The sequence below is a fragment of the Poecile atricapillus genome, chromosome 1 (genome assembly GCF_030490865.1).
Source record: "Poecile atricapillus isolate bPoeAtr1 chromosome 1, bPoeAtr1.hap1, whole genome shotgun sequence".
In the NCBI taxonomy this organism is placed as follows: Eukaryota; Metazoa; Chordata; class Aves; order Passeriformes; family Paridae; genus Poecile; species Poecile atricapillus.
Genome location: NC_081249.1, coordinates 143,905,511 through 143,932,309, shown reverse-complemented (window position 1 = coordinate 143,932,309; position 26,799 = coordinate 143,905,511). Strand labels below are relative to the sequence as shown.

Sequence of the window (26,799 nt, the reverse complement as noted above, 5' to 3'; positions counted from 1 at the left end):
AATACTAACTGTCTTCATAACTACTTTTATATAAAGTTGAACCATAAAGTTCAGCTGGAGATTAATTATAAATCAAATCCATAATGCCATATTTTCCTGCCCAGTTACAGGCCAGAAAAAAATTTTTACAAAGGTAGTCTTTCCCCATGGAAGAAGCTAAGTGCAGTACAGAAACAAGAAGTTCTTGCTGGAACATCACAGAGTAACTTCCAAACTTCCAGTGTCAGCAGCTGGTCAGTCCTCACCACCCAGCAAGTTAAGGAGAAAAGCTTGTGGTGAACCTGTAAAAAAACTACTGGGGAAAAAAAGCCACTAGTGGCCAAGTTGAAGCTGAATTCTTGTTCCAGGGAAAGAGGAAGATAATCAGAGGGAGAAGGGGAGAGAAGAGAGAGAGAAAGAACAGGCATGAGAGTCTTGAGATTAAAGACTTCAGGGGAAAAAAAAAAAAATATATATATATATATATATATTCATCAAGGACCTCTCTTCGGGCGAGCCTCCCTTGCCGAGACCCTTTCGCCACCAGATGGCCCCATATGGACGCGGATGATAATTGGTTACTTGCTCCAAAAACTTCGGGCGTTTCAATGTTTTATTTCCAAGGATCCTAGATGTCCAACAGGGAAACAAACCTAAACGTCCAAAAGTCTGGCCTCATGAGGCTGGAGAGTTTGAACAGTCCAGGTTCAAGAGCTCTGATCAGAGTACACTTCTCAAGTCTGGGATGCTTTTCATGGAGTATCATGGTTCAGTTTTTAAATCACAGTAAGTGACTTGTTCCTACAAGGGTTGGCATTGAATTAGCACTGAATTGACAGTACAAGTGGAAACCTAATAATATGTGACATAGCTGGGTTCATACTTTCAATCTATGTGGCATTTGTAAAGTCACAGGTTTGCATTGGGTGCTCCAGGAGAGCTGGAAACCACCTGGAGCTGAGAATTAGAATTAGTAGAGAATTCACAGGAGGGCAGCACAGATGAACAGAAATGAGACATTACCAGTGTGCAAAGCCTGGAAAATTTGCTTGCTAAGCTGTTTGACAAAGAGCTTTGTTGGCCAGTTGCAGGCAGCAGCTGGCATTGTGGGCAGGGTCCTGAGTAAAAGTTCCTAGCCAGAAGCTATCTTCAGGATAATAATCTGCTTATATTAATTTGATTGCTTTTTTCCTGTGTTTGTTTCTTACATGTGCTGTCTTCCTGAGATAGGATGGATCTAAAGTCAATTGTTTAATGTTCAGATGCCAGGTGCATTCTCTCTTAAATTCATCACTATACTTTCCCATGCTTATTACAAGCTAAAAATCTTAAGAGGCTCTTTCACTGTGCAGGCTGAGAACCAATCTTAACTGATTTCTGAGGGTGAAAAAACTTAACCCTGCAGAGAATGATGGCCCCTCATGAGAGAGGATTTTCCTGGTGCTTTTGGTGTATGATTAACAGAGGCCTCTGAAACCTGATGTAAATACCAAAAAGACTTTTCTTCCTTAACCACTAAACCGATCTGAATAGAAGATGAGTTTATTTTTAAGTGTGGGGTGGAATGCCCTCAAAACATCTTTCACTTTATATTTCCATCTCAGCCTGTAGTAGGTAATATCTCATACAAGCCGTCTGAAAATAGTTGCAATACATCCAGCAACATTCACCTGGCAACAAGCTGTGCCTGAGTAAGTCAGCACTGCAGCACCTGTTTGGAGGCCCCCAATTGGGAACTCAGCAGGAGTCCATACACGCAATTCAGGTGAATACTGAAGAAGGGATCTGGGGAAAAAATGGAGGACAACGCAATCAAGTGGGGTAAGAGTTGGAATATTAGTCATAGATTTGTACATAAAAAGCTTTCTTCCTAGTTCTGCTACATAATAGAAATATAAACTGGAGTATTCCTATCTGGATTTGGGTACTCAAGCTAAGTTCTGCTCTGAGCACCACTTGTGGCTGCATTGTTGCACCTTTGGTGGGACTCCACAGATGCTGCATAACCTTGTTAACAATGGCTTTACAGGATGGAATGACACTTTTTGAGAAAACACTTTCATCTTGATAAGCTTTGGTACATCTTGAAGAGAAGCTATAATCATGGTCCTGAAGATGTAAAGGAAGTGTTCTTGTAGTGGTGAGCAAAGGTGTAGATGGGCAATGCTGAAACAGTGTGGAGTCATTTCCTTTTCACAGACCTGATCCTGTTCTGCATCACTCATTTTTGCTCTGCTGATTCATTTGGAATTTCAGACTCAGTATAGTGACTGAGATTTATGATCACTTGAGCTTTTTCTATAAAAATAGTTCTTACTAGAAGCAGCATTGTAACTGCCCCCCTGTGTACATTTGTGTCTCGGTTCTAGAAGACAGGTGTCTGCTAGGGAGGGCAGGAGCCTCCCTTGGAATGAGAGAATGTAGACTCCCTCCCTCTGAATTATTATAATTTTGAAATCAAGGGGCTTTTAGGCGGAGATCTGGGGATAGGAATAACAGTTCTTTACTAGTATAACCAGGCAAACAAATAACAATAACTACAGCATTAACAAGAAAACAGAACCAGGGACCCCGGGACAGCTTTCTCGGCTGAGATGGGAAGGGATGGAGGAGAGGCTTTGTTTCACAAACCCCCTCGGGCAGTCAGTTCTGGTGCTCCGGCAGGGCTCTGAGGAACACTCAGCTGGAACAGCAGGGATGAGCTGAGTTCCTGGGCTGGTGAATGAAGTGTATCAGCAGCTCCGCGGCGGTGCCTGGCACTGCCACACGTCCCGGCAGGACAGGGTGTGCGAGGCCACCAACGAAGAGGGAAGGAGGAGAAGAAGCAGCAGCAGCTCCCTCTGGGTGATGGCGAAATTTCCTTCTCTCCACCCAACAGCTCCGCGCCCCGCAAATGTCTTTCTCCGAAGCTGAAGAAAGCCCATCAAACTGTCACCACCCTCTTTTTTCCTGCCCCCCCTTCCCCCCCTGGGCCCGGCCACTCTTCGTGCCTGGCCACTCTTTGTCTTTTCTCAAGCACCCACTAAGTATCCACAGTTAGGTTGTCCCCGCAACTAATGGGTAAAAATTCCACGGGCAAGCCAGAACAAAGAACAAACAAACAAACAAAAACAAACAAACGAACAAACAAAAAAGGACACCTAACCCCCAACAATTTGATACCCATTCAGGACTTGCAAGAGGAAATTCCTGAAATTCCAGACATTTCTATCAGGTAAATTCTCTGCCTGTTTTAATTTTGTTTGGTTTACATTGATTTATGTATGTCATCAAATTCAATTACTTTTTGTTTTATACTAAAGCATGTCCTAAATTATAATACTGGAAGGAAGAGAGGTAAGAACTGCTGTGACAGAGAGAAATCATGTCAGGCTAAAGGCAGGGTCATGGAGTGTTGGTGCTTTTTCTTTTCCTGTTTCCTTTTTCTACTTTTATGACAGAAAAGCAAAAAAAAAAAACCAAAAAAAAACTGGTTATGATCAAGCTAAAAGCTTTTGACTTATAAACACTCCAAACACAGGAATGCAATCACCTCATGGCTCTGAGCAGTGAGCACTGCAGTTTGTCTGATGTGCAATGACTTGCATGGGCAGTGTTTCCTCTTCTTCCCGTTAGTCTGAGACACGCCTGTGGAACAACGAGCACTTGAAGTTTCAGTGCTCACACTTTTTATTCTGTTCACAGTTGTCCCACTCTTTGAAGTTCTCTGAGCAAGAAACCACCAATCACCTGTTAAGACACATGTTCAAAACTCTGTGAAAAATTAGGACTGCTTGCAGGCAGAATAATTGTTTTTAAAGTGGAGGAAACATCTTCAAGGAGCAGCTGGTGACATGGTCTCCACTGCTGACGTACATTGATCATCTGTTAGATCTGTTATAATTCCATGAAGAAAGTGTGATGTCACGTTTGTGGACACCTATCTTGAAAGTGTGTGTGAGGATTTCCATGAGAGTGGGAAAAGTGTCTTATTTTCTCACTGCTGATAGTTAGATTTGTGGGAAAGATGCAAGCTTGACTTTGCAAGATTTTTTCTTTCTCTTCCTTTTTTTCCCGCTTATTTGAATTTTTTCTCCAAACTGGAGAAATAAATATGCATTAGTATTTAATAATTGTTTCAATTCTTTCAAATTTCTGTGAGGCAGGCATATATTAATGTAGCAAAACAAAGGCAAGCAGCTTTGTATTGATTGTTGTCTAATAGTGTGTGGCATTTGTTTTAATTTGATAGAACAACTTTGAGGTGGGTTTGTTTTCTGAACAGATGCTATTGAGAAGGATGAACAAATAGACTAATGTGTTAACTCACTACAGTTTATTAAGGTAATCACAAATTAACATTTCAATGATCATATCGTGGGCATATAACAATAAATCAGAAGATGAATTATGGCACTCCCTCCCCATTCAAATCCTCCCCAGGGCCTGAGCCTCACCACACTGCCTCCACCCTTGCTCCCAACTGCAAGAATCCATTTTCCACCCAGGAGCATCAGCAAGGGTTAGCATCCAAAGGAAAGAAGTTCCACTGAGGGTTATTCTCTGAGCAAAAGTCAGGAGGGACCCCAGCTTTGCTTAGAGCCTTGTTCTGGACATTGCACTCGTAGGCAAGAGACAGTACAGGAAGCTTCTCTTCCAGGCCATAAAAAGACACTTGTGTTTTAATTTTCATCATAAAGTTTACAGGTGTCTTGCAGTTCTTGCAGGCTGTTTAAGACAATATCCAGAGCCTTCATTATATTACAACATCAAAAATTATTTTTTTCTGTTTTCCTACAGATTATTCTCTTTTCCAACCCATGATTCTCAATTTATTACTGATGGTAATACAAAATCTATGCCGTTCTTATTTGATGCTGTGTCCTAAGCCTGTTGTTATATAGGCAGACATGCCCACACGTCCTCTGCCACTTTTTTTTTGTTCAGACCCACACCAGACAAACAGCATTATAGCAGCCAGTGATCTGGGGCAATGTGCTACATACAGTTCCCTATAGGCAAATGGCAAAACTCAAAGTCTGGTGTGAATAGTTACAGAGACTTTTCTGCTTTAACAGATATCCTTCTGCTACTGACTAGTGCTTGTGATGAATGAATTAGTCATCAGTTTTCTGCCACCACTGTAGGAACAATATGTGAAACTCTGTGAAAGAGGAAATAAGAATAGAAAGCCACTCACATCTAACAGCAAGGAACTGGAGGGGGATGTTAACACTGCATGCTGATAGCAAAGACACCTATCCAACTCTGTCAGTATCATTTCTTCAAAGCTTTCCTAGGCTGGATGAGGGTGCCAGAGTACAAAATACAGTACGTATTTTTAGATATACTTGCAGTTTCAGATACAGCTCTGGAGGGATCTCTCATGTAGAAGAAAGTTATGAAGCGAATATTCTTCCCCTCTACCTCTGCATGATCTGTCAAAGGAGAAGCATGTAGCTCTGATTCAGGAAAAAGAGACTGCATCCTTCAGCGTAAACTTAACTTTGATGGGAATAATTTCCAGCTTCCTCTGACTAAAGAAAACTAACAAATAAAGGAAAAGAAAAACCTGCATTAACTACAGAGTTGCCAGGGTGGCATGAACAATCCAGTATTGGGGGCTAGTAGGATTATGGGAACACCAAATACGGTGGTGGTGAGGGTGAGATCCAGAAATATGAATCATTCTGCATAAAATCATAGCTTTTTTTTTCTTCTTCTTTTTTTTTTTTTTTTTTTTTTTTTCCCCAAATAGTTTTACTGCTCTTGCTTAGTCTTCTCACTTTGGATCTCTCCTTGTGCCAAAGCTGCCCCATTTATGAAATAGTCAGCCAGCAAGACCCACCAGATGTACTGAATGCTAGTCGTGGCTTGTGTACCATCTGCTGCCAAGGGGGATAGAGAACACTTCTATCTGGGCCTTCTCCTGTCACTGTGGCCTGATCACTCTCTCCAACTGATGTTGTATATCACTGCACCTTCCCACTGGAGCAGATAATTCCTGCAACCCACTTCCTGCACTGGGAGGGCTCCTCCAAACTCTCATAACTTAAATCCCATTGTGTCCATATTTCACAGTCTTCTTTTCCCCCTCCCTTGGTCATGCTGCTGGCAGCAAAGGCTGTGCAGATTGGTGGCTGCTCTGTGATTAACTTATTTTATCTGTCTTTTTCTGTGTGATGAGAAGCTGAGAGCACACTTTGGGTCCAAAACTAGCCTGCCAGCCTTTCTACATTTGCAGGTTTAGCTGAAAGGAACTAAGTGCATTTGAGGGATTTTCAATTTAGCTGCTGAGAGACTGACATCCCCTAGACAGTGCCAATAGTCACAATTAATTGCTAAAGCTTGTTGCAGTTAATGTGGTCACCAATTAATATTTGAATGTGACTAGACAAAAGATTTCATTTTAAAGGGGACAAATCTCATGCTTAATATAAAAGCAGCTATAGACACCTCAGTGATCTAAAACCAATAAAGAAGGGGGTGATGGTTTGAGTTGTTTCTCCCATGTTTCACTGTTCCTCTCACCATAACTCCACAATTTATTTGCACTCATTCTCCTATAAGGTGAGAAAGCAACAGGTAGAACAAATGTATTCTCTAAGGTTACCCAGCTCCTTCCAAGTGCCATGCTCAGGTAAGTCTAAGGGCTTGTGGATTCCAACAGTACAATTGGGAAAGCCCAAGCATTGTCCCCACTATGCTGACTGACCTGTCCATTGACTGCATGTTAAGTGCTTTGGGAGAATAATAAGAGTCACTTCTCCACAGAGATTTTAGATCATGCACCACCCCAGTTGTACAGTTTAGAAGGTACCTCTAACTACTTCTCTTAAAAAAAATCCAATGCATTTTTCAGACCTTCTGCTAAAATCAGACCATAATGCTTACAAAAGTGGTGAGAAGGGTTTGTAAAGTCACCATGAATACCATGTCTGCTCATCAGAAGATTTTTAAGAGCTATAATGGAAACTTTGTCTGAATTGCCAACAGCTGTGCTGGATAAGGCTGATGGTCTGTGATGAGAGCACTGCTAGAGAGGAAGATATTCTGGCATTAGGTTCTGTGTAATGTAGCTTCAAGCATCTGAAGTTATTTGCTCTTTTCCTACAGTATTCATGATCAAGGCTCTTTCAGACAGAGTGGTTAACTCTCAAGCAGATTATATATTATTTCTTATGTCTTTTTCTAATTAAAAAAATGACATAAAAATAGTGTCCTAAAATATTCAGTGTGAAAAACAACATTCTTCATCCTTCCCATGTCTCTCACCAATGGACCGATATCTGTCACTTATGAGCGGTTTTCATGAAACAAATGTAAGCTGTTAAAGATCATCAGGAAGAAAATAATTTTAATAGGTGAAGGTCTGCATGATACAAGAGGTCATGGCAGGGACTTTTATAAGAGTGCTTAGGATGATAAACCATATCTACAAACTCCAGGATAATCTCAGCAGCAGTCACCAGCCTGCCTATCAAACACCTGTGAGGACAAGTTCAGCCTGTTTTGTACAAAGGAAACTGTTTTTTGTTTAACCTAAATTTAGTTGTTCAGGGAAAAATGATCCTCATATTTGGTAGTATAGTTGAACAAAAAAAAATCCATTTCATACAATTTTTTTATCTTCTCAATTTGTTTTGAGGTCAATTGCCTGAGGTACTCCAAGGTTATATCACCATCAGTTCGTTTCTCTGAGCTATATCTCTTCAAGCTAGGGTATTGCAGGCTCTCTGGTGCATCAATGGCCTTCAGAACATGATCAGAGTCCAATCCAAGAGTTTCATACTTACCCAGAACATCATAGTGAATGTTGCAAGGATCGCAGAGCAGAAACATTGGTTTCCAGTGAATGTCAAGACTATGTGGTGGTTTTGCTATAATGAAGTTGACAAACTCCTGGAAACTCACTTTTTCAGAAGAATTTGTATTTTTCCTGAACATTGCCCTAATCTCATTAGCAACAGTGGTACTGTAGAATGGTTCAGAGTGCAGGAGTTTGTCTCTGTAAGCTGAAACCAGCCTTTCGAAGGGATGTCTGGTGAACATCACTTTGGTGTAATTGCTTAGAAATTCCTTTTGTAAGGCAGGAGGGTAAGACAAGAGCCTTTTTATCAGTGTGGTATGGTGGATGTTGACATGCTCAATTTCAGAAGCTTCTGTATTCAAGTTTGATTGAAGAAGAAAAATAGTTCTCTTCCAGTTGGAGCAGCCTACTTTGGGCACTTCACAGTAGATGAATTTATGCTTGTGCTCCACAAAGAGCTGGTATGCAACATGAGAATCCAATTTGCTTCCTGGTTTATTAAGGTTATTCTTCAGGCAGACAGAAGCCAGTGTGGTTTTCCGACTGTTTTGAATTGCCAGCCAATTTTTGGGAAAAGTATCTGCAACCAAGGAAGAAATTTAAACCATTTTAGTGAAATAGGCTTGTATAAATCTCTTTATCTGTGACAATCATAGCATTCGATCTATCACCCTGCATACAAAATCTAGATGCTAAAATCAATTTTTTTTACTGTAACCAGACTACGGCAAAGATAAAATAAACTACCCTCCCTAGTGAAACATTTATTAAAATTAACACTTTCAATATATTAGCAGTATTAGTCTAAGCAAGTTTGATGTTCCAACATCATGTTTTTATATAACTACCACAGTGACAAGGCCTTGGATATTTTCACAGTAATGTTTATATCTTGGGCTCCGTAGTTACTTTCTAACACATTTGGAGAAGGTGTCTCTCTTTCTATAAAACATTAAATCTTGTTGGTAATTTCTTTACTTACCTGTTAGGTTCTTCTGTCTCTTACTGAAAAACCCAAGAAGAAATAGACCAAATAAAAAATTTGGGAGAAGGAAAGCTAACACCCTCTGATTCATGTTATTCTCACAGGAAGGAAAATTACGTCGTCTCTAAAGTGGAAATCTGTCTCTCTGTCAACAAGGAAAGATAACTCAGGTTAGATTTTGTATGACTGATATAACAAAGATAGCATGTAAATCTCCTACAGAATTTAGAACAGCAGAAAGACCTTTCAAGCCCTATAAAAATAGGCTTTGTTAATAAGTAAAAATTATCTTATGGAAAAGACTCACCACAATTATATTGTTAAACCAAATAGATAAATAATATGTCCACTTAGAAGTAGTCCAAAATTCCTCTTTTTCTCAGAACAGTGAACTGCTTATGAGCAAATACTCCTTCCTTGTCTTTTAAAGCTGCTGGGGAACAACAACTTCATTTTAGGGTTACAAAGTTGTATTTTTTTTATAACCATTAGAATCTGGGAACACAAAGATCTCTATAACTTGTAACAGGTGTATCCACAAAGACCATGACACATTCAGGATTAATTTCTTTCCATTTATTACCCTGAAGCTTTCCACTTTGGACAAATTAACCACTGCAGGAGAAACTCTTCCCTATTTCTTCAGAGAATCCACACCACTAACTTGAATTCTCCCATTCTCCCTCTCCAAAGACACTGCAGGGTATATATGTTTGCTGCCATTGCTGCTGCAGCAGAAGAGCCTCCAAATGGTTCAGAACGACAGGAAACATATAGAAGCAGTAGAGGAAACAACAGAAAAGGAGCTGTTCTGTGTTCCCAAAGAAAAGGAAAGAAGGCAGTCCAACACAACATATTTTCTCTCTTGTGCTCACTCATTGTCTCCTTGCACTTCATGGAGAGAGACCAATCTAAATCCTCTGTGCAATCTTACTCTGTTTCTCCCAGGAGAGAGCTCTTCCTCAGCATGCTTTTATTGGAAGTTGCAAAACAATAACTACTGGCAAACAGGACATTCTCTTTCTGTTCCATAAAGTCTGTACAATCAAAAGAGTCAAACAGCACTGTTTTGCTTTCCCACTTCTCACATTTTCACCCTGAACCTGTTGGCAATAAACACATCATTGCCTGGATTCCTTGAGGCTGTAAATTTTTTTTTTTTCCAATTTTCTTATTTTTTTCTGTTTTTATAAGATACAATAGGACTACTTTGGGCATTGTCTGTGTGCCACCCATTGAGTGGATATACATAAACCCCAACTGCCATAACAGAAACTGTTTTCTGGTGTGTTCTGAGACAGCAGTAGATGCAGCATCAGTTATGTTGCTGAAACTGTACTTGTACACAAGGTTTCATCATTTCCTCCTTTCAGGCTGATATGTGATTTTGATATCACATACTTTTACCAGAATATCTGCAAACTCATAGAATTAACAGCATTACTGACAATTAAATCTCTCTTAGTGTAGGTAAGACCTGGGGAATAGAGAGGACACTGTTCACTATCTCGGTGTTAAAAATTTACTTGTATTTACAATATAATGTTACAATACTTATTCAAATTAATGCAGTATTCTTAGATGCAATGGCATTTAGCCTACACTTCTTCATTTTCTTGGTTGTATAAGGTCGTTGTAAAGGCTACAAGAAAGGTTATGGGAAGGTCTGCCTTTTCTTCTCTGTACATCAGTTCTCATTTCATGATGTGATTCTTCAGTCCTAATGCTTCCGATGCTGTTTTCAAGGCCATCTAAAGTCAGTCAGGCTGTTCATTGATCTCATGAGGGCCAAAATTGAGTGTTCCCTTTTTATTCTTTTTCAGAAGTTTGAAAGCACAATTTCACACTATGTAGCAATTAAAATCAATATAACACTAAATAATTCTGTACAAGGACTCCTTGTTAGAGTATGCTTAGGAGAAAGGTATTGGGCTTCATTCACTTTAAATGCTGTCACTTCAGAGAAGTAATGTTACCATACCTGTCTCAGGAAGCAGAAAATGAACTAGATGAGTTTTACCCTATTTAGATACTTGTATCATGCATATTTACCTCTACACTACCACTAGAGAATATAAGGTCTGCTATAAGACATATTACATGTGGAAACATGTCAACGGGTCACAGGGAAATAGAAGGGCTTGCTTCCTTGGGGGAAAGAAGCTGTTTAGGAGCTTGTTAAACACAGGAGACAACTCCTCTTCTAAGACTTATGCATATTTGTGGAATAAAAGGAATCTTTAATTAAATTCAGGAGAACAGTCAGACCATAAGGAGGGACAGAACAAGCTCCAAGATGACAGGGGAAATACTTCTGGACTCCTTAGAAAACTCCACAGAGCAGACTGGCAGTAAGATTTAATACTGCCCTCAACAAGTGAGGTCAACATGACACAAAGCTACCTTAGGGTGAAGTCCAACGCCTTCTTCGGAAGATGTTCTCAGATGTGAGACTCAGAATGCAAAGTTTCCAGTGATGAAAATCACCTAAGGGAAACCTGAGGAAGAGGCAGAAAGAAAATTCTGAGAGCCATTTTGTTAAAGAGGGACAAGTTACCAAGAAATTAAAAAGGAGGGAAAAAATCCAAAATGAAAAGCACCATTGTAAGTAGTGTCAGTGTCAGTAATTCAGATGAACTTTTCCTTATATTTATTATGGCTTTTCCATATACTTGTAATTGTGTTTACTATTTAAGATGTAATGAGTTAATACTTGCTTTTTTTTGGAGCCTGACAAGTTAATTAGTGTTTAATATCTTCAGTGTGTGTCCAGCTGATTTGATGTCTTTCTAGCTTCTTAGCCAAAACATGCTAACATGTCATGTCAAGTCAAATTCTTTATACAATTCTAAATCCACTATATCAATGCTACTGCCTTAATCAACCAAAGCTAAGCAAAAAAAAAAAATAATCAGTCTGGTGACATCTGTTTCCTATAACATAATCCAAAGTTTCTTCATGAAAACAACCAGAACAATTGCTCAAGCCAAGAGTGGTAACAAATGGGGAATAGATTACAGGAGAAAGCAATGCCAATCATCTCATGTGCATGCAAAATGGCTAAAAGACCTGAAGCCCTCATAAAATTAAAAATATTTGCTGAATTCAAGCCTTCTTTGCACTACTGATAATTCTAACATGGTCCTCTACAATTCCATTTTAAAGATTCTTTTCTTCCTGATAAACACACTGAAAGTAACAAACACAAAAAAATTTTATCATATTGTTCATATCTCTGTTGTCAAGTTTACTGACCATAAAATGTTCTTCCCATCCTTCTGTTTACTTCAAGGAATTTCTGACAATTGTCTGCTTTTAATTACTTTCAACATCTCCCTTTTCTACATGGTACACTGGTTATGGAGGTTGCTGGCAACCTACTTGCGCATCCCCCACATGGCAAGCTATCTGACCCAGAGAGGGTCTCTATCTCTGTACTGTACTTTTCCAGGAGTGACACGAAACTGTCATATGTTGGACTTACTGGACATTTTTTCTGTTAAGTTGTGTTTTCTTGATTAATTTGTCTCATGCTTGCTTTACATTTTGTGATATTAGACCTTCTGCAACCTTCCTGTATGTCTGATAGCTGTCTGTACTCTACCTGAGCATGTGTAGCTACACCACAACCACTCACACTTATCCAACCACCAGCATTGGGTTTATGAATTCCTTTCCCCCAACCAAAACAAGGTCTGATAGAAAATGTTTAGTACTCCTTCCATTAGGAAATACCCAGTCAAAGATGTTTTAATGGTAGTCACACAAATACATGACCTAACACATCACAGTCAGACTGGAGTTGTTCCTCTTGACATGCAGATTTATTTCTGCAACAGGCACCAAAGGAATAGGTTGCATTGCCTTGCATAGGTATCACTTGTACACTGTTGGATACTTGAACTGCTGAACCAATGATTCATAATATAGTATTCCCTAATCCTTCTCCTGGAACTTGTGAGCCATTGCAATTGAAAAATCATCAGTATTTAAAGAAATATAACAAAAAAACAAAACAAAAAAACCAAACTTAAAAATGTTTTTATACTTCCACAAACAATAAGAAGTACTATAGCTGGAAATATTGAATAATGTTAAGTCTTTTAACAGGTGTGGCACCTATTAACCCAAGTACAGAAACACATGTACACGCACACATGTGTACATATATACACACACACACACAAATGGTTCCAAAACCCATTAATATCAATTACGCTGGCATATTATTTGCTCCAAGTAAACTAACAAAGTAGACTGATAATGATTTAAAGTCTTTTGATAATAAGCTTACAAAGGTATGTCTCGAGATAGTTTTTCACAGACAGACCTTGGTCAGAGCTGAGCATGTGGGGTGATCCTCTGCACCCACTTGATAAGTGGAACTTTTCAGACTAAAAGAATGAAATTACAATACTTATTTGTGTTCCTGATACATTTGAAGCCAGAAGTAAAAGGAAGTACCAGTACGGCAGCTTAGTGGAAGGTAGGGAATAATCTCTGAAAACAGATAATATTCTCAGTTGCTGAACCCCATTCTGTACTTAAGCCCTGTTAATCCCTTCGAAAAGACAACTGAACATACATACATACTGATATGTGTATGGGTACATAGAAGGTGATGAGGAGATGATGGGTAGAAAGTCCCCAAGAACAGCCTGGACAGAAAAACCAAGCTCTGGATGCAGTTCTGCATGTGCTGTTCTATCAGAATGAATTCCAAGAGCAAGACCCTTGTTCAACCAAATCTGCAGCACCCTTGCTTTCTGTATAGTTTGTGATAGGTGGACAGGAGGGAGAAAGACCCCAGAAAATGGAGCCTTAGCAGCCAGGCTGGCCTGTCCATGAGGTGGAAAATCAGTAATGGGTTAGGAAACCCACGCAAGTTACAGACAGCCATGGGCTAGAAAAAGTGTCTGATCAGGTCATGTTGCCAACAAGAGACAGCATTTGACATCATCTCATTTGCCACAAGGGTTCAATGGTGTTAGGTGAGAATAGATAGAAGTTCAGTGGGGTGACAACATATGGGCTAGGCTGGGAGCTACTGAGGAAAATGCTGACAAGGCTGTCTGTCTTGGTTTGAAACACAGGTGTCTTCTAGGGAAGGCAGGGCCCTCCCTTGGAATGGAAAATGTAAATCCCCTCACTCTGAATTACTATAATTTTGAAATTAAGGGGCTCTCAGGCAAAGATATGGGAATAGGAGTAACAGTTCTTTACTAGTACGTACAATAAAGCGAACAAACAACAGCTCCGGCGCTACCACCAAACAGAAGACGGGACCCCGTGAGGGCTCCTGGCCGCAGGCGCTCTCCCCTCGCTGCCGCTCCGGGCACGGCCGGCAGGGGGCGCTGCTGCTCCCGCCGGGCAGGGCGGGGATTCCCCCGCCCCGGCAGGGGGCGCTGTGGCGCGGGCCGGGGCCACACGCGGTGATGGCGGCTCGGCCCAGACCAGAAGGGTTGGGAGAGAGGGTTTGCTTCACAAACCCCCCTGGGACAGCCGGTCCTGGTGTCCCAGCAGGACTTAAGGAAACAGCAAGCTCAGCTAGCAAGAATGAGCAAAAATCCCGGGGTGGTGGCAAGGTGTATCAGAAGCTCCAGAGGTGTGGCTGGAACCGTGGGATGTCTGGGCAGGCAGGGGGTGCAGGAGAACAGTGCAGAGAGCCCGGAGCAGTGCCGAAGGAACAAGGACGGGACAGCAGTGGCCTGGCTCCCAGCAGGGCAGAGAGGTGCGAGCCCAAGATCCCAGGAACCCGAGCAGACGGGGATAGGTTCCTTGTTTAGTGAGGTAGGTGTTAATAAGGTCCCAGTTCAGTGGCTGATCTTACAAGCAAAAGGCTCACCCACAGAAAGGATGAGGCACTACAGCACTGGACTCCAGTGGTGACAGTGAATCCTCTTCACAGTAAGCAACAGCCTGCCTGTCCTCACACCTAAACCCAGAGTGAGAGGCCTTGTAGTTCCCCAGCCCCGTCTTTTGCCTGCCAAATCTCCAGGTATCCCCTCCCCTCTCCCCTGAGTTTGGCCACTTTTGTTTTTCTTAAGTAGCCATAAGAATCCAGTAGTTAGTTTCCTAGCAACTTATGGGAAAAAATTCTATAAGTGAAAAAGAAAGAAACCCAGTCCCCAGTGGTATCCTACAGAACAACACACTTCACAGCACTGATGTGAAACAGAGAAATTAATGATTAGGAATCAAGCACAAAGAAATGCTTTGACTAAAAGAAGAGGGCTGCCAAAACCATATGAAATACTTACTGCTCCCACAAGAGCAGAAAGAGAGCAAGACCACAAGATCTAGATATAGATTCTAGATAAGATCTAGAATCGCAAACAAGATGCAAACACAAAGGCACCACAAGATAAGGGGATTTTTTGGACCCCTAAGCTGGGAGAAATGGTATCAAAGTCCAAAAGATGGTCAAAGGGCTAAAAAGAGCATGCACAAGGAGACAAGGTGGAAAGTTCAACTGAGAAGAAAATCTCTGATTTCATCCCAAAGACCCCCAGATGACCATCAGAGTGACCAACAAGGAGCAGTGTGCAGTCGCAAGGAGGCATGGAGCTAATTTTAATATGAAGCAGGGACAGGTGGGGTTAGGAAATGAATATATATTAGGCGTATTGTGTAACCCTAGTTTATAGAGAATAAAAAGAGAGGGGTAAGTCTCCAGGGTGTGCATGCCTTTGGAGGAGCTATCCCCCATGCACCTCAGCACTGAATAAATACATACCTACTCTTATAACTTACTCTGTGAGTTACAGTTTTCTTTCCTCATATCAGACCTGGGTACAAAGCAATAATTTTCATTACAGGCACAATCTAAAATTCTTGTTCTGTGGTCACCTCAGCCCTCCATTACTGCATCAGACTTCTTTCTGGTCTCAGCAAGCGTAGTAGCTTCCTTGTAGGAAGTGTGTAGCAAGTGATACCTTCCTTGCTGCCATCATTAATCTGCTTATTATTGCATCACTTCTTACGCCTGCCTTTAAGCTTTCCCTTCTCTACTTAATTCTATGTCCTTTCCTTGTCTTGCCTTCCAAAGTTTTTTGTTATCTATCATTTCACATGCAGTATTAAAAGCTCAGCTTTACTTTCTGATCCATCAGCCCCTGTTACCATTAGCCCTTGATAACAAAGGAGCAGTTCTTGCTTTCTCCTCTGCTGCCCCTGCTTTTGGATGAAGTTTATGAAGCACCTACAGAGCCATTGCATTTTTCACCTAAAATCACTCTTAAAGGTCTTCCCTTTCAGGCATGCCAACACTAGTTATGATGCCAGCGTGCTAAAACTCTTTCCAACCAGTCCACAAAAGAGCAAGCAGAAGGAAGAGCCAGTTTGGAGATGTAAAGGACCAAAGTGAAGAGACAAAAAAGAGTACATGGGGAAAGGCTGCAGCAGGTCTGAAAGAAAAGCTGCCAGAGAGAGGCAGGAAGCAGAAACCCAAGGAAAAGTGGCAGAGCTGGGGCCAAGGGAAACAGAAAGGTTCTGTGGCCTGTTCTAACAATGCTGTGGAAAAGGAAAGTGTTGAAAAAGACACAAAGTATGATTCAGTGAAGATGAAGAAGAACTAATTCAAAGAAATTAGTACAGAAAGCAGTATGCTAATTATCCAATGAACTATCACAGGCGTTTAAAAAGGAATGAGACTATATGCACTGCAGTCATTCTTGCACTGGAACCCAGCCCTTAGATGTGATCAAACCTGTATCTCTTTTCCTTCCTGGAACCACAGCCAGAAAGGCTGCAAACTTCTGATTTTCTAAGAAGAGATAGGTTCAGTGAGGAGACCCAGCTGGTGGGTGGGCCCAGCTGGGCTGGAACCTGGGAAGCTGGAGACCAGCTCTGCAGGAGCATCGCTGGGACAGGGACTGGTGGCCTCAGGAGGCTGTCATGGAGTCCTGGGCTGTGGGCAGTAGGGGACAGCCCCAGGGGACTGGACAGTGCCCTGTTACTGCTTCTGGTGCCTGGCATCTGGTAATGGGCTGTGGGGCCATTTTATCTAAACACTTAATTCAAATTTCAATGCACTTGTCAACTGCCATTTAAATCACTGCAAAGCCAATCACAGGAGAACGAACTTCACCACTTTCTTTTAGGGAATCTAGATAAGACTAAAGAACCTGGAAAGAAGGAAAAAGGAGAAAAGAGAAAGTATGGAAGAAAGTTTAAAACAATGCACCCTGCCAGGGTGGCAATGAATGATCTCCTCCCAGACTTGTTTGTGAGACATGGGCCTCACAAAATCCCTCTGCTTTGTCATGTGTATAACTAACTATCTGCCTTTGGATATGTCTTACTGTCCCCTCCCATGTTTCTCTTCTCAGTCAATGTCAGTAATAGCAATGTTTTCCTTGCCATTCAGGTCTACCCACCTTGCCACAGATCTAGATCCTCTTTTGTCCCCTCCTGCTTTTCAAATCCCTGTGCAAGCTTGATTCATTTTTTCCTGCCATTGCACACCAAATTGCACAGTCAAAACTGTTTGTAAAAGTCCCAGTTACTCAGCACACTGCCCCCAGGCAAACTCCTGTTTGCTGTTCACTTTGTTATACCCTTGTGTCCCCACCCCTAGTATCCCTTAACTATAATTGATGACAGCTATGACCTCTCTTTCCCTCTTTACACTCCAGTGAATACAAAGCATTTCTGCTTAAATGCTTTTCCTTTTGGCTCCTATCTCCTCCAGCTTCTCCTGTCATTCTAGTCTAGATTTTGAACCTTATTTTTAGAATCCAGAACTAATTTTGTCTGAAACCATACCTCTACTCTAATTTGCCCCCACTTTTTTTTTTACACTCATTTGAAGACTCCTTTACAGGAATCATGTACAAGTCCTAACACCAGTGATTTGGCTTCTGCTCTTTGACAGAAATAACCTCTTTGCCTGAAACACCCTGACAGTTACTGACGAACTGTGTGTATACCTTTTTCTTTCTTCCTACATGAATCTAGGCCTATTCTTTCTTTCCCTTCTGCTCTCGTCTGTGTTGCAGAGCAAGCTGTTCAGCAGAAATGTTATGTTAAAAATCTGTTTCTATTAAACATGTTTTTATAGCATACTATGACACATGCAGTATCAAAAATTAAGAAGTTTGGAGACAGTAGGATTAAAGTGATAAGTTAAATCATAGCATAAAATGGAGTGTCTGCTAGCTTTTGGCAGAACAGTCTTGAAACTAAAGACTTGACATTTCAGAGCATATGATGTTACAGTACACTCTAAGTTCAAAATATTCTTGTGGATTCAGTTGCAGATACAAATGCTTGAAAAGTCTGCAAATCTGATTTCCAGAGTCTGCTCAAGCGTCCAGATAATAGAGGAGGGACAGTCAATGAGTCTCTGAAAAGGTGGGTGCCCCACACCACATGGGATTATCATAGCAGACAAAGAACACAAACTCTCCTCCTAAAATCTCTTGCCTGGTTCACTGCACACCTTCCTTTGTCTGCCACAGATAGTGGGGATCCTACTAGGCAGCCCTTAAGTGCCTCAAAAACATGTTCACTCTGTGAACCAAGCATATCAAATTGTGTGGAGTATTTTGTTTCTTTAAATCCCAGGTGTTGAAAAGCTACTGAAAAATGTATTCATGAAGTATCATAACAACATGCACAAAAATCATTGTTAGTGGTGAATCAGCTCCCTCGGCCAGTCCTATGATATTCACCCTAATGGAATAATCAACAGTGGCAGCAGATTGCTATCTTCTGAACAAACCCAGCAGCAACAGCGACAAGTCCCAAACTCATCAGTCTTACCTGGCAGCAACAAAACTGTGAGACTTAGCTGTGTGGGATGTCATTCCTAGCACTGAAGCAAAATGGTCCATAGCATCATAGCTTGTTCCTGCATCCCCTGCTCCCACCATTAGCATGGCCTGCCCAGAGTCTTCCTTCCTGTCCTGGTACCCTCACTTCTTTCCACTCCACTTTGCAACAGCACTCCAACACTCCTGCTCAACACATATTTGCATGGGCACCAGAGCTTTTCTCTTAGCCCCCATCCCAGGTGTGACCCCTGTCTTTCCCAGTCCCTGCTTCTACTCCTCAGGCAAAACTTTAACCCAATCTCCAGAAAATTCTCACCTCCAAAAGCCTTCCTCATATCGTCCCCAGGCAGCTCACCCAGCAAATCCTGTTTTCCAGCTTCCCAAACACTCATCAGATCTCACCCTGATTCTGCTGTTCAGCCTTCCTCATGCACAAGCTAGCTCTTCACTGGCTTTCCCTGCCAGACTCCTCCCTTTCTCTCCTCAGTCAGCCTCACAGCCCCCCCTCCAATAGCCACATTTCCGAGCCCATCTCTTCGGAACTGTCTCTCCTTCTACTTCCAAGATTCCCACGCAGCCCCACTGCTTCTCACTCTCAGTTCTGTACTCAGCTAGTTCCAGGCTCTACACTTCAGCTTCTATGGTTATTTTAGTATCTCCCAAACTAAACTGACACATTTTCCGTTTCTTTCCCTCCCACATCAATTTTCACACTAGTCATCAAGGCACATTTTCTTGCTGATTTTGTTCCTTGAATCTATTTTGCAAGCAATCCCCAACAATTTCTCCCTAGAAGTCTTGCTCATGCTCTCCTTGTTCTTTAAAATGGATGGTTTACTCTCCTGTGCAGAAGAGGTTCCACTGACAGTGTAAGAGAGGGATCTCTTAACTTAATTTTTCAAGTGCTTATTTCAAAATCTGCAATGTACCTGAACTTCTTAGAGGAAAGGTCACTGGAATAATTTAAGAGAAGAAAAAAGAGCACAGATTCCCTATATAAAAGTCAATAAACTATTTTTGCTCAAAGGGTTTAAAAACATATCCTGAGCTAGATATCTAGCCTGAAAAACTTCTGCTGAAATGCTTGAAATTTGACAAAATCCTATGTAGAAGCAAACTGTATTGAAATTAGAAGAGTCAAGAAGCACACCACCCTTAATAAAGTCAGAAAGTGAATGAAAACCATTTAATTATGTCATTTAATTTCAGGCACCAGAATTCCTGTAACATCCATTTCTTAACTGAGGAAAACCATAGCAATGAATAATAAGCTGCCAAAAAAATCCTCTGTAGATTCATTTAATCACAGTGTGATTTCAAAAGCTAAACAATGTCTCAGTTTATGCCTTAAAATATTTTATGTCAATTTATAAATGTATATGAACAATAAAAATATATATTATATATAGTATAAATACTATATATAAAATATAATATATATTAATATATATATAAATATATAAATATATAAACAAATAAAAAACTCAACTCTGAAAAAGAAATATCTCTTTGCAGAGATTTGCCTACACTTACAAAATCATTGTGACATGAAAAGCCACTAACAATCCAATTTTACTCACTGATCAGACAACCTCAGTGGAGATTTCCCATGTCTCTGAGTGATGCTAAACAAACAACAAAGATTTGGACAAAGAAAGATCAGTCCAGAGAGACATGTAATTTTAATTTTATGCCTAGGGATTGAAAGGAATTAGGGGAAAGATTTTGTGTTCTCCTTACCTGATCTTTAAGGCTGGGCAAAGTGCTTCTGTATCCACACAGGAGAGCATCTGAAACACTCTATACACATAGTATTTGTCTCTGTTAGAAGTAGACAGTGTTTTCCTGAGGATGTTTAGTTGCACATCTCCAGTTGCACATTACAAAGCACGGTGTCTGTCTCTAGGTCTAAGGAGTAGCATTTAACCACTCCCCGTGCAGGGTCTACAGCAGCTGTTAGAGCCTGCCAAGTGCTCCTAGAGCAGCCTGCCAAGAGGCTGCCTGCTAAGCAACCAAGAAAGGGGATGGTCAGAAATATGAGGGCAAAGGTAATTTGGTTGGGAGTAATTGTGTTGTGATAATATGCATTATTTTTAGATGGAGAACAAGAGGTAAGATCAATTCAAACCAAATGAACCCTATACAAGAAAACTCCAATAAACTCTGGGAACTGGAAGGTAAGTTCTCATGGGAAACATGGCTAAAGCAGAAGGAATTCAGTAGAGTTGGCACCTCCTTAAAGAAATTACATTTAGGGTACAAACACAAACAATCCTACACAGTAGGAGGATAGGAAGTATAGTCAGAGATCAGCTTGGCTACTTGGCTAAGCAGCACGGTCTTCAATGACCTGAAACACAAGAAGGAAATGTACAGAAAGTGGAAACCAGGTCAAACTCCTAAGGACAAGCATGAAAAAATAGCACTAGATGCTGAAACAAAGTCATAAAGGATAAAGCACAAATTTAAGTGCAAAAAGCAATGGATGTAAGAGAAAGCAAGAAAACAAATCTGGAAGGGAAAGAAAAACTTAGTGATAGTTCACTTGCAGAAGGCTGATGTACATTTTCCATCATTCTTCATAAAAGGGTGAACTGTAATTACATGGCTAATAACTAAACTCAGTAAGAGAGAATCTATCTAAAATAGGAAAAAGAACAGGACCAAAAAATAATTTCAATGTACTGCAGTTCATATCATCCTCAAGTATACCACTACAGGATGTCTCCAGGAGAGCTCTCTAGTTGTTGTTGATGCAAGAAGTGTCCCTGCACTGATATAGGAACCTACACCCCTGCAGAGATAAGGACGTTCCTTCATAGGCTGCCAGAGGTGGAATGAGTGCTATACACACTGGCACCTGAACCCGAGGATGTGCATGTTAAGATACCTCAGCAACAGAGAGAAGCAAGGTCAGATCTGTTAGCTTTTTCTGAAAACTCTCAGAAGTTGTGTGAGAAATGTGTGAGGTGCTGAACACAATGCTTATCTTTATAAAGTCAAGAAATGAAGAAGAGATAATTTCTGAAAAAATACTAGAAAAAATGAAAATATAGATTATTCATAAAAGGTTGGAGATAGTTGAGCTACATTGCTTTGTGTTTTTTGTCATGTTGGCTATTAATTTCTGTAACATGGCAAGAAGTCTTACAAATAGAGAAGGAATAGGTCACATAATATGTTTTAATTTTAATAATGTTACTGACTTTATAGCATTTACTCATAACATTTTCAAAAGTATATTAAAGTGAAACTATTTCTGGAAGAGTGAAAAACTACCTGGGCATAGGGAACAAGCAAGGAAAACAAAACCAAGAAAAAAAAACCCAAAAAACCAACACTAAAACCACAGACTAAGATTAATTTTCAATCATTCACTATCAAATTCAAAAAACATAATCAGTAAGATTCCATCTAGGTCCATTCTGGACTGAGTAATGGTGCAGGTAATTAATGATTTGGATAAAGGAACAATCTTTCCAACTCACTGATAACAATAACCCATGTGAACAGCAAACTCATTGCATGATACATTAAACTCAGGATGCTTTTGACAAATAAATTATTTGTAGGAGAAAACATTGCAAGCCACTTGTGTTTACAAGTGTCAGGTTCTAAGGGGGAATAATAGCTCATAAAAATGTGGCAGCTATTCTGCCAAAAAAAGGGATAAGAGGGGTACCGGTCAGTCACAAGTTATTCACAAAAAAGTAGTGTTTCATAATATCAAGAATGCAAACTTCATGTTAGGAAGAGAAACTGCTTTGATTGTATATTTGGTTGATATATTAAGGAATACTTCCTATTATATTTCTGTCTACCACAGCAACCAGTAGCACTGTGTTCTGTTCAAGCAAAACTGTTGCAATAGAAGGCAAACCAACTGGAAAAAGTCCAGGGAAAAGCAAGAAAATGGTCAGTTGTCTTGGGAAAAAAGAAAAGCCACAAGAAGGAGAGATTGAAAGAATTTGGGTTACTCAGTTTAAAGAACAGAAGGACAACTAAACACATGAAAACTCTCATCTACATAAGTTACGTCTAGGGAGGTAACTAATCCCCTCTAAAGAGGGATTATATATTTTTTTTATCTGTAGTGGATAAAGTGATGGGTTCAAACTATGACACTGAAGGTTATGCTAAATATTAAGAAAATCTTATTAACGATAAAGACAGTTAGATCCTTTTTCATTTTCATTCCTGTTGATTCTCTTTTGGACCTCCAGAATGCACAAGATGAAGTCTTGAGGTCTTTTCCAGTCTCCTGTTCTTTAAGTCTGTGGTTCATCCTGTTGCGTAATTTAGACATCCTATCTTACCTCTCTACAAAAACTACATTCATCAAAGTTTTCATGCTAAATTATAAAAACCCAGACTGATTTCAGATAACTAATCTGGATTTTGGATAACTAAAGCAGCCTTAGAAAAGAAGTTCTGCATGAAGCCTTACAATGAAACTGTCTGGAAAGATAATAGCTTTTTTAATTATTGACTCTTCTCTGCCTCTTCCCCCTTAGATCCTACTTCAGCCTGAATATATACAGGATATATATATAAATATATATATTTGTATAATACAAATAAAACATGAGTTTTAATGACCCCTTTAATCATTATTTAAGAAACAGGACCTGGTATCATGTTGTGTAACCATAGTATGGGTAGTAAATATGTGGCTAACCCTGCCTGTGCCCAGCTGTGAGCCAGGGCTCACTCACCATGGGAGGGCAGAATGAGGAATGTCTACAGGGAAGAAGGAGGAAGATGGTGGGAGCACTTTGTACAGTCACAATTCAGTAGCACTGTTAGAGCTATCTCTTGCTTTGTCCACACAGGAATAACTAAATGTATAAAGCATGTCTCTGTTACACATTTATATGCTTACTCAGAAAATCTGCTAATACTGTTCACAAGAATTTCTAACTAGTGAAGCACTCTTCATATAGGTGAAGCCCAAAGTGGAAAAAACCCAAAAGGTGATCCTTCATTTCAGTTTTCCTTGCTTCAAATTCAGAACTATTTGTACCTTTCAAAAGGCGAAAATTTAAAAAAATATTTAAGCAGAGTGTGGAATACAAGAAATAGAGTAAGCTGTTAATGATTGTATTTGTAATAACAATAATTTGAATTTGTAATAATTTGTATTGTCAATTTGTAACCCCCATTCAAATGCTACAGGAGCTAAAAAAAGCAATTTACTGCTTCCAAAATAAAGTAGTAGAACTCATCCTACAGGTAAAAGTGCTTAGAGGTTTAGGATTTTTATTGTGGAAAGATTTACCAAGCAGCTTCAGGTTTTGGCATGAAAGAATCCAAAAACAAAGACTATTCTGAAAATAATCTCAAAAATAAAATTACAATAAAAAAACTCAAGAGCACTTTTGTATTTTCTGTATGCTTTCATAAATAAGAGTCCTTGCACTAGTAAAAAAAATAGGTTCATACATCACATTGATAGATAAAAATTCAGAAATCTGAAAAGGCAAAAATTTCTTGCATTAAGATGCTTTTCTAGGGTTTTGAGGTCAAGAGTTTCAGATATCAATAAAGAAACTGAAGAAATTAGATAAGATTGTATTCTGGTTTTCGATCAAAGCGGACAGAACAAAAATACAGAAAATGCAGAATGTAATAATCCATGATGTTCAAATCAGTTTATAAACCATATCAACATTTCTTCTTTAAACTACTACATTAAATCTATTACCTAAAATACATTTAGTTTTTTATGTGATTTGTGTATCTCCTTTACATGGATAGTTATACATAATATTTCCCAGATAATAGGAATTAATCCTGGATATCTGGTTTAAATTTTGCACTCTTTTTTGCCCCCTGCAATTAAGGCAACATAACAAAAAAACTAACAAACCAGATGAAAGTGTTAACAACTGCAAAACTATTCCTGCATCTGAAGAGATCAGCTGAAAAGCTAATTGCCCTTGACATCACTAAACCAAAAATCATAATTCAGTGTCTTTTAAAACACAAACAGGAAACACAAAACTTTTAATTTACTAACAAAACACCTAGAATATGGGAAAAAAAAAAAAAAAAAAGAATCCTACTACTCTTCTAAAAGAAATAGTTTGAAAAAATAAGTACCTTTACAAAATTTTCTGCCTCTGGAGCTTCCTGCTGGATACAGCTTTGTGCAACTCTGGCTGAGTTTACTGCTTTCTGTTTACTTAATGCCTTAGCTCAGATAAAAAGAAGGTGTATCCTTGAATATTGTATGTACAGCACAGCACATTGTGGTCTTTCTTCAGCAAGCAAGTTTGAATTTTTTCTTAGCAATATTTGACTTCTGATAAAAGGGAAGAAAATATTTAGTCTGAGTGACCTTTACCTTTATTTTTAAAACTTCATTGATTTTAAACAATTTCCTTCATCCATGCACTATGCAATCTTTTAATTTCTACTTCAAAAAATGTCTGACTCAAAGCTCACAGAAGTCTGCCTGAGACATTTCAGCCACTGATGTCAAACACATTGATTTCTGCCTATTCTGGAGTGGTATGCAATCATTTCACTTCTAGCCTGTTTGGGTGCCAAGAGCTGTTTGGTGACCTAAGGATGGACAAAAGTGCATGTGTTACGTATTCAAAGTGATGAAAGTGTATGCATTTGATTCACCCTGAGAGTGACATTGATAGAAGGACTGAAGGAGATAGAAAAATTACTAGATAGTAATTTTTCTAATATATAGAATGAAATACTTAAATAGAATGTATTTGGAAATATTTTAAAAATATCTGTCCTTAACTCTCTCACAGATCACTGATGATACTATGAAATATCCTGTGTCAAGGGAATGCCTGGAGCCCCCACCATCTAAAAGGACTTGACAGACTTGAAAAGTGGGCCTGTGAAAATGCCATGGAGTTTACAAGGCCAAATGCAAGGTCCTGCTCCTGGCTTGGGGCAATTCCAGCTACAAAGACAGGCTCGGCGTGGAATAATTGAGAACAGCCCTGAGGAGGACTTGGGGATGTTAGTGAAGCTGGGCATGAGCTGGCAATATGTGTTTGCAGCCCAGAAAGCCAATTGTATCCTGGGCTGCATCCAAAGCAGCATGGCCAGAGGGGTGAGGGACGGGGTTCTGCCCCTCTGCTCTTCTCTGCTCTGCTCTGATGAGACCCCACCTGGAGTGCTGTATTCAATGCTGGAAACCCTAACACAGAAAGGACATGAACCTATTGGTCAGAGTCCAGGGGAGGGCCACAAAGATGACCAGAGGGCTGGAGCATCTTTCCTGTGGAGACAGGCTGAGGGGGTTGGTGTTATTCAGTGTGGAGAAGAGAAGGGTCTGGGGAGACTGAATTGCAACCTTCCAGTACCTAAAGGGGGCTTATAAGAAAGACGAGGACAAACTTTTCAATAGGGCTTGTAGTGGTAGGACAAGGGGCAATGTCTTTTAACAGAAAGAGGGTATATTTAGACTAGATACAAGGAAGATGTTTTTTATTGAGAGGGTGGTGAGACACTAGAACAGGATGCTCAGAAAAGCTGTGGATACCCTGTCCGTGGATGTGTTCAAGACCAGGTTGGATGAGGCTTTGAGCAACCTGATCGAGTGGAAGGTGTCCCTGCCCATAGTAGCTGGGTGGTTGGAACTAGGTGATCTTTAAGGTCCCTTCCAACCCAAACCATTCAATGATTCCATGGAAACAGTTGTTCAACGACAAATGCGTAAATAGAGGATGAGCCTATCCTATGAACCTGTGTATTGTGACTGTAACTTTATCAAGGGCAGGAAGTGCATTGGAAGAGGTAAACTTTTTTTTTTTCCTACTGAAACAAACAGCAACTTGAGCTCATTAAAGTTTGAAGTGTAATTTGAGTCACAGTAGTACCCTGTAGTTCTGCATCAGCAGCTTTGCCTGGGCTTGTCTTTTAGTTCATTTCACACCCTCATTTGTACATCAAAAGTGAGACTGCAATTTGCAAAAGAGCTAGATGGTTATTTTGGAAGAAGAAAATCAGACCACATCACTAGACCACAGTGACTGCCTAAAAAGATGTATCACATATATCTATATACATATACACATATACACATACCTATAGACATATATCACTCTAACCAAGTCTACAGCATGAGCCTGATTTCTTCAATTTCTGTAAAGCCTAAAAGCGGTATGGTTGCAATTAAAAAACGCAAAAGTGCAAGTGACTTCCTTGATAAATTTGCTGATTTTGTATTTTCTGCAGGTATAGCACTGTTACCTACTGTACATTTAAACAAAATGGAAGAAAACCAACTGAAGTTC

The 26,799-nt window shown here is 40.0% G+C and overlaps 1 protein-coding gene and 1 long non-coding RNA gene across 10 annotated transcripts; one reads left to right on the top strand and one right to left on the bottom strand.

Annotated features, from left to right (window-relative positions):
* The first annotated feature begins 1,709 nt into the window (after positions 1-1,709).
* On the top strand, positions 1,710-26,268 carry LOC131574778 (uncharacterized). The gene is made up of 3 exons (XR_009276582.1): positions 1,710-1,800; positions 20,627-20,706; positions 25,303-26,268. It is a non-coding gene; the product is annotated as an uncharacterized LOC131574778 (long non-coding RNA).
* On the bottom strand, positions 2,858-24,700 carry LOC131574776 (carbohydrate sulfotransferase 9-like). Of its 9 annotated transcripts, none has more exons than XM_058829515.1 (6): positions 20,270-20,521; positions 20,110-20,154; positions 11,157-11,251; positions 8,751-8,898; positions 7,755-8,348; positions 2,858-3,708 (listed from the first exon to the last, which is right to left on the bottom strand). In XM_058829515.1, the coding sequence occupies exons 4-6, from the start codon at positions 8,842-8,844 to the stop codon at positions 3,479-3,481; spliced, it is 918 nt and encodes a 305-aa protein (XP_058685498.1). In that variant the 5' UTR covers positions 8,845-8,898; positions 11,157-11,251; positions 20,110-20,154; positions 20,270-20,521; the 3' UTR covers positions 2,858-3,478. The 9 variants fall into 9 exon arrangements, with proteins under 9 accessions (XP_058685498.1, XP_058685499.1, XP_058685492.1 ...); XM_058829516.1 differs by lacking the exon at positions 2,858-3,708 and adding an exon at positions 4,141-5,505 and having other exon boundaries at positions 20,270-20,476; XM_058829509.1 differs by lacking the exon at positions 2,858-3,708 and adding an exon at positions 24,632-24,692 and having other exon boundaries at positions 7,289-8,348; positions 20,270-20,350.
* Positions 26,269-26,799: the final 531 nt, after the last annotated feature.